We start from the raw sequence: 14,607 nt of genomic DNA on the forward strand, positions 1-14,607 counted from the left end.
TATGGTGCATTTCTGTCCAGGTGTTGCTGTATGTATATCCACATCTATTGCACCTGCCCAGTTGGAATTTAACCACAAAGTGTTCAATAGTAACACTTTTTATTTCAAAATGTAACTTCTTAATGACAGTGGAATTTTCACCAATCACCAGCCCCACCCACCGTTCGACCGTCACATGCGCCCAACCTCACATAGGCAATTTGCCTCCTGCCAGAGGTATGCTGCTACCTAGCTAGCTAGTTCCTCTTTGCAAGAGGAACCAATGAAAAACACTGTCTTTTTACTTCTCACAAAAGCGTGTGTGTCTCTTTAGGGACATATTTAGATTCACAAAACTGCTGAGGCAACTCTACTTAACCAGCTAGCTGCTGTTGCTAATACTGGCTCTTTAGTTTAATACCAAGTAAATAATCCAAGCTAGCCAACCCAGCTAGTTAGTTGGCTAGCATAATGTAGCCTTGTTAAACTAAACAGCGTAATTACAATGTCTTTATTTGCAGCATTAGCTAGTTGGTTGATCCTGCATTGTTGCCGCTCTAGCGAACAGCAGCTAGCTGGTCAAAGTTTGGTCATATTAGCGATTGTTGAGCCCTGTTAAGAGACGCTAAGATGTAATTAGCTGAAAGGTGAAGGGGCAGGCACTGGTGACAATTGCAATGTCATTATGTAACAGAAATTGAATAATGAATATGATGATATATCACTCAATTCATTAAAATGATAATTAATTTCAAAATGTATATTCATTTAATGTTGAACACTTGGGAATTCCATTAGTTAGGTGTGCAAGTTGCCTTCGTTGTGAAACGGCAGAGCAGATTGGTGGGATGACCCGGGCTACAATACTGTTCATGGTGGCAAGATTTCCAGAATACAACTGAAAGGATCAAAGGCCACTACATTTATAGTGTCAATGAAAAAATAAATCCAGGCAAAGAGAGACAGTATTGCTCTCTGAATTAAAAATAACTCACAGAAGGACACAGAAGAAAGAGACATTTCAACAGTGAGCAGAAATGATCGTCCTTGAGAGACTGGTTCATAGTTTTTAATACACTCTCCCTTGTTATTTTTCGACTTCCCTCCATTCTCTTATTCAAACATCTTCTGCAATCCCTTATTTTTGTTTTCTCACTTTAAATGTTATACCTGTAGGCAGAAATGGAAAATTAAGTTGTAAAGTATCAATGATCAGTCCATCACAACAGAGAATCAAAGTGGAACAGGCATTTTCTCTCACTCAACCATGCTAGCAAATTCTGTCATAAAACTTTGAGTTACAGCTCCATCTTCTCTGTGTCAGATGGTAACAACCTGGACAATGATATACTTAAAATAAATTTACTAAGAAAGATGCAGACTGCCCAAGCAATGGTCTTTTCATCTGTACCAGAATTTATCAAATCTCGCCAGGCAATGCCAGGTAGGCCGGCTGTTTTTAGTAAAGCCAGATGTATAAAATTTAAACAATGATTTATTTAAGTACGTTACTATAAAAAAAATGGAGCTGTAATCATAAACATTACTTTTTCCCCAAATACAACCCCATATGAGTATGCTACTTTGCTTATGAATCCAAATGTAGAAACTATACACACTCATCTCGGCACACACCTAAATAACACATACAGTAAAGTACACTTCTTGTCTACATACTCTCTCTGTTTCACACTCTCTGGATACATGCTGCACTCGAGCAAATGCTAGAAGTACAGATAATATGTCCAGTAGAGCAGGTTAACCATGACGAAAGACAGCGGGAAGGTGACTCTGGAGTAGTTGTCTATGTGGTGGGGGTTCTCCACGTGACAGCAGTTTATGGAGCGGAGCACTTTGCGGAGGGTGGCCAGAACAGTGAGGCACCAGTTGGTGGGCTCCGGAGGGGGCGCCTCGGGCTTTGGCTCACTGCCTGAGGGGCTGGAGGGCCTGACAGTTAGTTCTGTGGAGGCAGGAGCTGGGGGAGGAGTTGCAGCAGGCTCCTTGCGTCTCTTGGCTCTGTTGGAGTGACTGGAGATGGTGGTGACGATGCCGTTCATTTCATCATCGAAGTCGTGCATTTGGTGGCCGTACTGCGGGAGAGCGAGAGCAAAAGGTAGAGCGAGTTTTAAATGGAAAATAAAAGCATGATGCTTCTAAATTTGAATGCCTGAAGCACCTCTTCAACTTACCCCAAAGTGCGCGTGATGACATGATGATGATAATGATGGTGGTGATGATGATGACGACCACCATCATGAAGACAACAACGGCAATGACCACAACAATGAACAATAAGAGAGTATAGTCAGGAGGCTCTCACCATGAGCATGTGTGCGTCGGTGTGTGTGAGGGTGCAGAAGTGGGCCACAGCGTACTCAATGAGCGCTCCAAAGATAAAGCTGAAGCAGATTCCCAAGTAAACATCAATGGCCTTGATGAAGCAGTTAGCATTGGGCAGTGACGTCCGGGCTCCCATCATCAGAGTGGTCATGGTCAGCACTGTGGTCACTCCTGGCACAGAATACACACAGATACATTGGTAAACGACAGATCGTCTGATCAAGCATTGAACCTGTCGAGAACTAACCCAAACCTACTTTATAAAAGAATGCTTAAGAATCAGAAAGAAAAATGTACCAACAGTATATTCTTCTCTATGTGATTATGTCAAAAGGGAAGGAGACCGTTGACTGTATAAATAGACAGAGCTGCAAAAAGTACTATGTGTAAGAAGATGGCTTCATCCCACCTCTGCTTTGCAACTGGAGATGCTCAACACTGTGGTGCACTGCTACAACACCTCTAAAGCACAGCAATTAATATGTTGTATCTCGTTTGGTCAGCCTCATAGCGATGACCGTACTCCAGGATTAAACAAACGAGATGCTAAAGTTAAGCATACACTCACACTCGAGGTAAAAAAACAAAACAACACTGGTAAACACGTACAGACAACAAGAATCATCTGCACTGACCACATTGATATAATTTGTTTACATCCGGTGTGCCATGAAGTGGGATATCTTGTAGTGGTGTTTGTTTTGAGAACTTACTGTTGTGCCCCCCGGAGGACTGGTGGATCTAATTCAACAGAACATCTATATTTGGATGTTCCCACTAGATAACACCAGTGTCACAGATGCTCTCTTCAACCCACAGCCCTCTAAAGTCAAGCCCAAACCAACATTTGTGCTCAGGGCAGAGTAGAGCAAAAGTCTCTTATATATGTATAATAGTAAACAAATACTAATGAGTGATGAAAAAGAGAAAAAGGTTGGATTCTTTATCTCATAACAACAGTACACAGCTTCCCCAGTGACAAACAATAAATAGATAACGTTTTGTGCAATGTGAACATACACGACATTTACTCAAGAAGGCACATTTTCAAAATTGAGTGAAAAAAGACTGCTTTGCTCGATACCTATACAAATACGTGCTGGCACGGAGGACAGGGAAATCCAAAAGGAAACCCATGAGAGGACCACCAGCAGGCTTGAGGGGACATAAGTCTCCAGGATGAAGTACAGAATGCTCCTCTTCAGCTCAAAGTGAAAGACCAGCTTGGGGTAACGGCCTTTGCGAAGAAGAACAAACTCAGTCAATGTACTTGACAACAGAAAACATGTGGCGTGAATCAGAAATCCTACCCATAGGGGCTCTAATCTTACAATATTTAACGTTACTGCACTGCTGTTTAAACATTAGCATAGCCCTGGGAGCAACATTCCGCGGTGGTTTTGAGTGTCATTGTTACCAGTTTCATAGATGGCCTCTGAGACAGATGTGTAGTGGTCTTCTACTGTGTACTGAGCCAGCTGTAGAGTGTCTAGACCACTGACAGACTCATTTCCTCTGGTCCAGTAGAACATGACATCATTAATGTTGTAACCCCCTGTAAGGAAAGAAAGAGATGAAAATGACTGTCTTAGTAAGATCACAGAAAATTATTCAAAACTGCACTTATAAATATTTTTATATTAACAGTGGGCAATGGATCGAATACGTATGTGTAATATGGAATGTGTTACTTGCAGTAAAGAACCCACAGAGATTTATCACCCAATTCTTTAGTTCCGTTCATCTCTACACACCTTTTTAGCCTGTCATTCATAGAGAGCATTTGCTTTCAACTCACTGTTTTGGTTTTACAGCCTGTAACTTTATAGTTTTGGTTCAGAGATACGATTCTCATTAGCCTCATTTCTAGCTGTAGCAGGCCACACAAAAGAAAAGTGAAAAAAAAGATAAACCCACCGTATGTACCTACCCAGCACCTAGCAGAAGACCGACAAAGTTTGCAACTTCTTGGTGAACATAGTGCAGCAGTTGGCAGCTAAAGAGCCACATATTTCCCATAGGATAAGACCAGGCCAGCTACAACTTGCAGTATATTTAGGCGGCCACAAACACAACTCCAGAAGAATGCTAATGTGTATATAGACAGTTGTTCATGAACACTCCGCCATAAAACTTTATAAGGTGATAATATGTCACTATTATACAGCAGATAAAACGTGGAACAGTTTGTGGCTCAGTGCATTGTTCACCAGCAGCTTCCAACACACACTGAAATATACTCTTGTGCGTGTGGAAATATTACCAGCACATTACAAATTAACCTAGAAAACTGCAATAACCGATAACTATAGTGAATATGGTAAAGTCTGAACCTCTCACGGTTTAGTTGTTTGGGATTGCTGCCCATAGAGACATTTGGCAAGAACCAAAGGGAATGTGAAAACACCTTTGAAAAGCTAGTTAAAGACATCATGTTTCCCCAGAGAAGCAAACGGGTAAGGTCTAAACAGTGCGACACTCAAATATATCTGCCGTTATAACAACACATGAATTTGGCATAGCATGTAATTGCAACAACCATACTTTAAAATACAATGTCAATGTTTCATTTATGTAGTTACAGTCACAGTGGAAACAGAATATCCCCCCATTTATTCACCGTAACCCAGTTTGACACAGACGGATCCAACAAGAATTGCTAATGGGAATGAATTTGTGTTGTGCATTCAATTCTTCATTCAAGCCTTGATAAAGAGCTTAACTGTTGCCTCATACCATAACAGACTAATCATGCATATTGCACTGGACCCTAGAGAGCCTAGATAACCCAAATAAAACATGGAACAAGAAGGCATGCAACATTAACATGGTCAAAGATGCCACAGCTAAGTGTGGTAGCTTTGGATAGAACAATAGAACTATGATAGTATGCTATCAAAAAATATGAACAGGTTTGGTTCTAATGATACAATTTGGTAAGGGAAAACACATGAATAACAAGGCTAGACCTCTGTGGTGTATTTTCCTAATTTATCTGCAGAGGGAGCAAGAGAATAAGAAAAGTAAGAAGACGTGCTGTTGGCTGAAACTGGAATACACCTCTATGATCTGTTGTGCACTAGATGCTCATTAATTTGCTATAACTGTCCCCATTTAAATTCACATGGAGTCATGTAGTATTGACCACGGTGAGGCATGATGCCCGGAGCAAAGTCCCCTAATAAAGGGCAGTGGTGATTTTGATGCTGAAAAGTCGCGTAGATTAACCGTTTTCGCTCTCATTCTAATGCTCTTACTAGAAGAACTCATTATTTTCCTGACCTAAAGCCGGGACATTACTGTACAAATTAGAGACACAAATGGGTAGTGACATGCAGTGCAATAGCATGGAAAGAGCTACATGGGGGTACATTCAACCTTCCAGTGCCCCGTGGCCCCTTGAAAGCATGTAGCCACATTCACAATCAAAGAGTTTAAATAGGGCCACCAAAAGTTAAATTAAAGCAAAGATCACAAAAGTTTGTGACTATCATCTGACTCTTTCTACTGTCAGAGCACACCAAATATTCTACCACAATCCTGATCTGAACACCCCGCACCCTCCCACAACGACACTCACACTTTAAACCTTCCTCCTTTGCAGAGGACCCACATTCGGCACAGCATTAAGAGAAATAAATCCTTGAATATACTTCTTCATAAAGAGACAGTGCAAGGGGAAGATTGAGATTGAAGGGGAGGATGAATGAAGAGAGAGAACACAGAAAACAGGAGAGATAGAGTAGCAGGATAAGAGAGACTGTAAGAGAGGGTAAAAAAGAGAGACACACAGAGCAAGAGAAAAATGCAGATATTTAGCCAAGAATTATTAAAGCAGCGGAGGAAGGATCCATCATCTTCTCCTAACTTTAACCTCCAGATGTCTTTTTGTCTGCTAAGCGGGACTGGAGCTGCCATTAAATGTTTTATTTCGCACTGAGGTCCTGGTGGGCCTCTGGCAGGGATCAGACTTAGCTTAGCCCGGTTGGGCTTTCATTTAACAGCATGGAGAAAAAGGGAGCTGGAAAGCAAATATGGCAGTTGAGTGAGGGAGGCTGAGAGAGGAGGGGGGGAATGTTTTCATCCTTCCATCCTTTTTACAACAAAAAAAAAATGTACTGTACTTAATCTTAATTATAATTTGCTTTAAATTTAAACATACTGCCACAGCATTTACCCTTGAAAACACTGAAATTATGTCCACATTAGGTAAAACTTCCTTTTATTGCAGGAAGATGTCAAGAAATTCCAGATTTTTTTACAAGAGAATGATTTTTAAAGCCAACTGGCAGAGGTTTGAATTCTTAAAATATTAATATGAGTTTAAAGGATTAGGCGGATAGAGACAGGGCTGACCCTAAAGCATGGGGCCTAAAGGCTTGTGGGAAAAAGGCAGCTATGAGAAGCATATTTGGATCAGTCAGGGACTAAGAGAGTAAACTATTAATGCTTGATTTTTGGCTGAGTGTTAGAGGAGATCAATATCAATGTCATGTTTGTCTATTAAGGTTTCCTGTGAAACCTTGCTGTAAACGAACAAAAGTTATGTACACACGTTTGACTGCTCACTCAACACATTGTGTATTCTTGATGTTTAACAAAAAGCGTTGCGTGCATTTCCTTCCTCATAAAATATTTGCAAAACATCTTTTTAAAATATTAAAATCATGCAGTGTTTACACACGTTTTTCTCTGGCAGTTTTTTTTTTTCCCCTGCCTTTTGTTAAAAACACATTGCTGTGTGTTTTTGCATGTTACTGCCACTACCTGAAGTGTGTGTGCATGTGCATCCTCATGCAGAATACAAACAGAATGGGAGCCCACTCATAAGAACAATTCTCCATAGTCGTACTAGTAGTCAAAATCTCCACGAGGCACTTTTAACTATGGCACTACAGCCAGTAGATGCTTAGCTTAGCATAGCAAAAAGACTGGAGGTTTGGGAAACATGTAGCCTTCTCTCTGTCCGGTTCAAAAGTATGCCTACCAGCACCTCTAAAGATGTTGTAATTTGTTTCTTTAATGCATTCAAAAATCAAAATGTGATGACTTGTTGTGATTTTAAAGAAAATCTTGCCTTTTTATAGTTACCTCATTGCCAAGAGCATTTTCCAGCTCCTGTTATTGTATGGATTACACAAACAAGATACAACGTGTTAAGCTGATGAGATTTCGAGGTGTTAGTAGGTGGATTTTTCAGCTTTGGAGTAAGCCAGGCTAGCTGTTTACCCCTGCTTTCTTTATGCTAAGCTAAGCTAATGGCTTCCTTCCTCTAGCTTCATACAGACACACATAACAGTGGTTTCCTTCATCTAAAGGAAAGAAAGTAACTAGGGATATTTCCCAAACTGTGGAACTATTCATTTAAATTGGGGATGAACATTTTCACAGGTTAATGTACAGTACAGATACATCTTTGTTTTCATGACAGCAATCAAGTAATTTATGTCAGATAAACATACAAAGAAAAAATACTACTACTACTATTATGACCTGAATTGCCCTTGCAATTTCTGTCTCTTGTATGACATAAGCATGCTCACGCACGCACACACACATCCCCACAGGCACATACACACATCAGCAGTTCAGAAGATGAGAGAAGGTGATCTGTTTGATCCTTTGGCTTGATCAGATTCATTTGAAATCACACCCACCCACCAACTCTCTGCCACAGCTTCAAGCTGCACACTTCTGATTTTCTTTATTAAATATGAGGTGTCCTTACAGCTCTCCAGTTGTAACGTGCAGGTCTGCTTGTCCATGGGATACTTGGTCAGATCCATGTTGCAGGCCACAGTGGTGGTTATCCTAAAAAGCAGAAATGTTGTTGTTTTTATTAAAAAGGAATTCCAGGAAAGAGGATACCTACAGTAGATGTTATTGTTAGCAGTGGAATTTCTTATAGTGGTTGCGACTCATACCAGGTGTTCATTCAAGCAAACAACAGGAGAGATTTGTGAATTATTTTCTAGCTCTCTGGTTGAAGTTGTGCTGTTCTAAGGAATCAGCTGGCCTGGTTTTTGGTGTATATGAAATTATGCATGAATTGAGCCTTCTGTAGCATGTGGAGATCACTTGTAACGGAGAATGAAGTCTTCACTTTACGTTACTGTCAAGTTGTAAGCCTGGGCCATTTTGTTTAAAGCCTCTTTTGCAACTTTTGCTCCTATTTTTTCTAATTAATATTAAGTGCCTTGCATAAATGTTCCTTAGTATTGAGTTGAGAGTTTGTTTCAGCTTCCAGCTTAGTCTCAGCTTATTTAAGGGAGCTCAAGAGGTCTCCTAAATCTGCTAGGAAATGTGTATTTTGGAAATGTGTGACAACAAGTTGATAAAAGGTACAAGGTCTGTCCTGATTACAACATAAAAAAGTTCATGAAATGATGGATTCAGCATGAATGCAGTCAAATGTTGCTGTGAAATACAAGAATTCTAGTGAGTTTGAAGGCCATGAATAACTAACATAGAAATAACAACTTAAAATCATTCTAAATATATAAAATTGTCAGTAAGCCTTTTATGAACAATTTTAGATTAACCCATATGCTCTATATTTTGAAAAACAGAAACAATTAAACATGTATTTAACTGTAACCCTAACCCATTTGAATGCCGACTATATCTTTCTTCAACTCATTTAAGATTTGAATGAATAATACGTCAAAGTGTATTAACTTATATAGTCGACATAATTGTAGGAGAAATATCTTCTATAAGCTTTCCTCTTACAAGCATTCAGCTGTATTGAAACATGAACATGTTGGATATCACTAATCATGGTCATGCAGTCATGACACATCACTTCTGGAGGCCTTTTATTTGCTTGAGGGAGGGTGTTTTTTGGTACACATAATTGCAGTCCTTATTTTACAAAATTTGGGAGTCACTGCAGTCAACACCTAAAATCACACTTGGACTTAGCTACAAGTTACATTGAATGTTTTTATACAAAGCATCAACGTCATACTTTTTTCTAACAGTGTTGTAGTGTAGGCCCATTTTCAACAAAGTTCCTTAGGAGTTCTATATATACCAACCATCATGTAGATACATGATCATTGAAGGAGACACTGACTTTGTGTATGAAATGAATATTCCTGGGCAGTCTGCCATGCACCTTGAATGCTACTACAATTTACCTCAAGCCTGTGTCTCTGTCTCTAGTCTTTACTGTAACGAAACTTAGATCTCTGGTTTCATGATTTTTTTACATCACAAATATGAGCTAGAGCTTCCTAAACCATAAAAGTAGCATACAGTAATTCTAACTGAATCTCCCCTTTGTACTGCCCAAGCTTTGGCTACAGTCAACTCAGTGCTTTCTAATGTATTCTCCTCTGGCACAGCACTGAAACGTTTACCACAGCTGTTCTTTTCCTCCAAAAACTCACGTTTCTCACTTTACTCTGTCCTTTTTCACAGCCCAAATTCCCTGAGGTGGCCATCTCTCTCTCTTTTGGCTTATTTTACTCTCACCAGTCCTGTTTTTGGACTGTGAAGTGCTACCCTCCTCCTCATTTAATCTGTTACAGTAAAACCGAGCAACGGTGCTATTCTCTGTATGGAGGCAAAGGTACATGAAGAATAGGGCACACACACACACACGCACACTCAGAACAACATTAATCAAAAAATGGAGTCTCATTGTACATAACAATGTCAGATACATGTTAAAAATAAAAAGCGTAAATCAAAACACACAGACAAGCATGTTCATTTGCCAGATCCCCACTATGAAGAAGAGCAATACAATGCCCTCAGGACAATTTCATTGTATAGAGACATGATTCACTGTTAAGCCAGACTGAACTGACTCTGAATACCCAACCCAATTTTCTATAAAATTACACCCACGTACATTTCCCCCCCATGATAGTTACAAATTTGCCATTAGAAGAACAAGAATTTCCCCCATGTGTCCGTTTTTCTCTTTCATTGTGTAACTAGACCATGTATAACTATGACTGTACTGTATGCATGAAAAGAAGTTCAGCATCACTGAGCTAAATAGTTCACTCACTGAGTGAGTGAAGTCAAATCACCACAGACAGCTCTTATACAATCCACATATGAGCTGAGGTTAGAGCATGTGGCATAAAAACAGTAGTAAGTGTAAATCCCATCATCATAGGCTTAAAAGAGCTAAACAATTTCACCCGCTGGATCATTTATAACCTTTCTTTCTATAACCTCTCTGCTTGGCCCAACATTTAATCAAAATGCCAAGGTAATGCATGTTTCAGATGCTTGACAAGAGCTCGTTAGATGTTAAGCCCTTGCACACAGAGCAACATCTGTTGGAGAGATCCTTACATTGGGGGGACGGGACTTATGGTGCTTTGAAAGACCACAGCTCATTGTTTCGACAGATCACGTGCTCCTGCACTCCTACAATCCAACAGCCAAGTAAAGAAGTGACACAACTCCCTGCTTTGCAATCACATTTTATCAAATTCGACCCACACTTCCTCCCTCAGCCAATTTCTTCTCCATTCCCTAGAGTACTTTTCATTGTCTGTTGGAGCAGAAAAAACAAACAGAACAACCAATAAACTAACAATCTTGTTTGTTATCCCACCTCAGTGCATAAAGAACAGTCCCATTGGGGAAGATGCGGATAAGTCTGTTCTCCACGGTGATATCATGGAGGAATGACTTCTTGGAGTCCACGATAAAGGTGTCGGGGACCCAGAGGAGCTCCACAAGCCGTCCGTCAAGACTTAGGCTCTTGTTGCCTTCAAACACCAGGCGCTCGTCTGTCCAGCGCTGGCGGAGGAATATGGTGGCAGTGTAGTCCTGCAGGAGGTCACAACAGAGCTAATAGAGTACTTTTACAAACATGTCAGTAATATGCTGACAGAAAAGTGAGGTTTTTGCAAACAAAGCCTCTCTTCTGCACTTGTATTTCAATAGTCAGCTTGTGGCTTTTTTCGCATTGTTGGGTATTGATGGCGTCAGGTCCCTAAGCCCTTCTGTGCCATAAGCACAGTAATCACCAGCATTGCCTCAAGTCATTGCCTCAAGTCAGCAAGTCTGTTCTGGTTTTTAGGAAAATTACAATATTTTTTTGACATTCATTCTGAAAGTCCTGATGTTACATCATGTGTAAGTAGATAATCCGTTTCTTCCACTGTCTGGCAACAAGCTGTGAGTGTAATGTTCTAACCAAACATGTTCAGCAGCACAGGAATGAACTCTATCAGTCCCAGAGGAATGCTGGTGTTCAGTCCAGTTTAAGTGAGGCTTACGCATGAATTGACTGGTGGGTCTTGCTGTCAATTGCCCTATCAATAGACCAATTCCTTATGAGCTAAATGAGCCATTATGCTTTGTTGTAATCTCTGCTTCAATGCTGTTATGGAGATCCGGTCTCAGAAGAGGAATCTCTTTTCACTCAGAAGGAAAAGTTCTTATAGTGGTTTTTACAGTTATTTAGTAAAGGTTTTGAAGTTTCAGCTTTAAATTTTGTATTTTGTAACTGAGATATGTTTTTGCTGTTTATGTCTCATTTTGTTGTGTGTTTTTTTATTTTGAAGTTTGTACAGCACCCTTTAGAGGCTGGCCATCTATGTGTGTAGCACTTACTGAATAAATATCCAGCCTTCTTATAGATTACACATTCAGGGGCCTCTCTATTAGGTACACCTGTACAATCAAATGCAATCCAATACAACAGCCCTGCCATAACATCTACTGTATCTTACGAAGCTCATAATATTATTATTGAGGTCAGTGTTAAAGGTAGTGTCATACTGGACTACATTATATTGAGGGGTGTTTCAAATTTTTTGTCCTCCCTATTTAGATACATGAGGGAGACAGAATCTCAATATAATTTAGTCTACGACAACACATCTCTAACTAGCTCCACACTAAAATGTATAATTGAGTTAATACCTCTGTGACAGAGTCAAAAAACTCAACATTATAAGCATTGTAAAAGTAGACCTTATGGCAGAACAGTTGTATTGTATTGCATTAAATTATACAGATGTACATAAAAAAAAATAACAGCTGTGTTTTGGCACATTCTGTAAATCACCCTGGTGAAGGCTCTGCGCTGAAACGTGTTTGTGAAATAAACCTATAATTATCCAATAATTTGTCAATAACCTGAACAAAATAACAATTAACCAAACTGAAAGAAGTCAGACAATTTGAATTTGCTAACATCAAGATGAAATGAAGTGGGAAGTTTACCTTGAATGTGTAGTTGCCACGGTGGGCCTATACAACCTGAAATGTCTTGGTAGGTGGCTTTATATTTTACTAACTATGGAGACTGATCATTTCTAGCTGTTATATTTAGTGCCTAGAATCTCAAAAATATGTAATATTTGCCTATAATAAGTGAAACAAAGTACCTCAAGACTACATTCCAATTTGTCAGTATCAGAGAAATGCAACAAGATTGTTTTGAGATTTTTATCGCAGTAATTTCTGCAATTTCATTTCAGCAGAGGACAAATTACTTGGCAATTATCATTTAATTACTGGCTTGTAATTTATTAGATCACGAAAAATTCTAATAAATTGATTTTTCAAGGCAAACATTGACTGCAACTTTCCTCATCAAATGCTTCTTCATTTTCATACAGCTCTGGTTATTCTGAAACAGAAAAATCCATATCTGAAAGTAATAAGAGCATTACAGACGCAGACAAATGGAACCAGTAAACCAGTTTTTACCCAGGTCTCAATGACCCCTAAAACGACAGTAGGGCTGTAGGTGTATCTTACCATGTTGATCTCTGAGATGGTGTCAATGCTGGCAATATCCAAGCTCATGCCCACTGTTACAGGACCATCTAGATACAAAGAAGAAACCAGTAAAAAACTGCTGCATGTGGCATCTACTCTTTATAAGTGCATTATCCCCACGTTTTGAGTGTGTTTCCATGAGTGTTAGTGCAAACTGTATGTGGAACTATGAGTTGTATGACGTAACAGGGTACAGTTTATTAAGGCTGCATGGGGATATAGGGTTGTATAATAAAGCATATTGTTGTATAACGAAAGTTAATTGAGAAAATCATATTTAACAGTGCTAAAGACCCAACACTGCTGGCACATCAACAGCTGCAGTCTGTCAAGTGTGAACCCCCTTGAGGGAATTAGTTCTCCCTGATTCAACATCAAAGAGGGGCAACTCTGCCGCTCTCCTACGTTTCATCTTCCCCTTCTCCTACTCTCTCACTTATCAATCCTCATTTCCGTGAGACAGATTAATTAGCCTGCTGTCATATCGCAGATACCATACATGTCTTTGTGTTTGCCTACTGTAGTTGTGTCGGTATGGGTGTGTAGGTACTGCACACATGTGCATCTACTGTAAGCAGGTATTTGGTTTTTTTTTTAAATATATGCTACCTTCATAAAGAATCACATTTAAATGAAACCCTTAAAGTTAAAACATTCGGCCGAGACGTCTACTGGACTTTACCTTTAAAGGAATAGTTCTACATTTTTGGAAATAAGCTTATTTGCTTTCTTGGGAAGTTAGCGGCCGGTTATCACAAAGCTTAGCTTAGCATAAAGCTAGCCTGGTTCTGTCCAAAGGTAACAATATCGTCCTACCAGCACCCCTCTCACTAAGTAACATATTCTATATCGTTTGTGTAATCCATACAAAAACTGTAAAACCAAATACCTTTTTGTGTTGGTAGATGGACTTTTTTACTTTTGGACAGAGCCAGACGAGCTGTTTCCCCCCAGTTTCCAGCCTTTATGCTAAACTAACTGTCTGCTGGCTGTAGTTCATAGTTAGCGTACAAGCATACCGAGCGGTACCTTCTCATCTAACTCTTGGCAATAAAACAAATAAGTACATTACCCAAAATTTTGAACTATTCCTTTAAGGTCACCTCGAGCTTTAGAGATAATGATAAAGTCTGGAGTAAGCGGGCCTTCAGCTTCAAAATGCCTAGACTGAAATGAGGAAACTACTGGCTGTGCCTGAGGTTGTCTGGCACAAGGAAGACATTGAAAAGCTGTGAAACCCTGCACCTTACACCAAAATGCTGATAATATTTTTTCTTATACTGCATGTGTGTCTAAGACATGCAAGTTTTAGTGAAGCATCTCTGGATAATTTCTGCATGAAATCCATGGAAGTTTTCACAGTGCAAAAGTGTGGGTATGAGTATACGTGTTTGTGTTGGTGTTTACTAGCGCTTTTACCATCAGTATGTACCAAAGTTGTGTTCCTAGGCATGAGGAGTAGTGATTATGCTGAATAGCATTCGCCTTGGTAAAGTCCGGGGTGTTATTACAGATCAAACAGCG

At 39.7% G+C, this 14,607-nt stretch overlaps 1 protein-coding gene across 1 annotated transcript in view; it reads right to left on the reverse strand.

The window, feature by feature from the left end:
• Window positions 1–1,703: 1,703 nt before the first annotated feature.
• Window positions 1,704–14,607, reverse strand: part of LOC120796724 (gamma-aminobutyric acid receptor subunit pi) — a 39,473-nt gene continuing 26,569 nt past the window's right edge. The window contains exons 4-10 of the mRNA XM_040139760.1: window positions 13,063–13,130; window positions 10,901–11,118; window positions 8,048–8,130; window positions 3,737–3,874; window positions 3,404–3,556; window positions 2,300–2,490; window positions 1,704–2,069 (exon numbers count right to left, since the gene is read on the reverse strand). Of these exons, the coding sequence (XP_039995694.1) occupies window positions 1,704–2,069; window positions 2,300–2,490; window positions 3,404–3,556; window positions 3,737–3,874; window positions 8,048–8,130; window positions 10,901–11,118; window positions 13,063–13,130 (1,217 nt within the window). The remainder of the gene's footprint in view (window positions 2,070–2,299; window positions 2,491–3,403; window positions 3,557–3,736; window positions 3,875–8,047; window positions 8,131–10,900; window positions 11,119–13,062; window positions 13,131–14,607) is intronic.

Source organism: Xiphias gladius, chromosome 11, assembly GCF_016859285.1.
Source record: "Xiphias gladius isolate SHS-SW01 ecotype Sanya breed wild chromosome 11, ASM1685928v1, whole genome shotgun sequence".
In the NCBI taxonomy this organism is placed as follows: Eukaryota; Metazoa; Chordata; class Actinopteri; order Istiophoriformes; family Xiphiidae; genus Xiphias; species Xiphias gladius.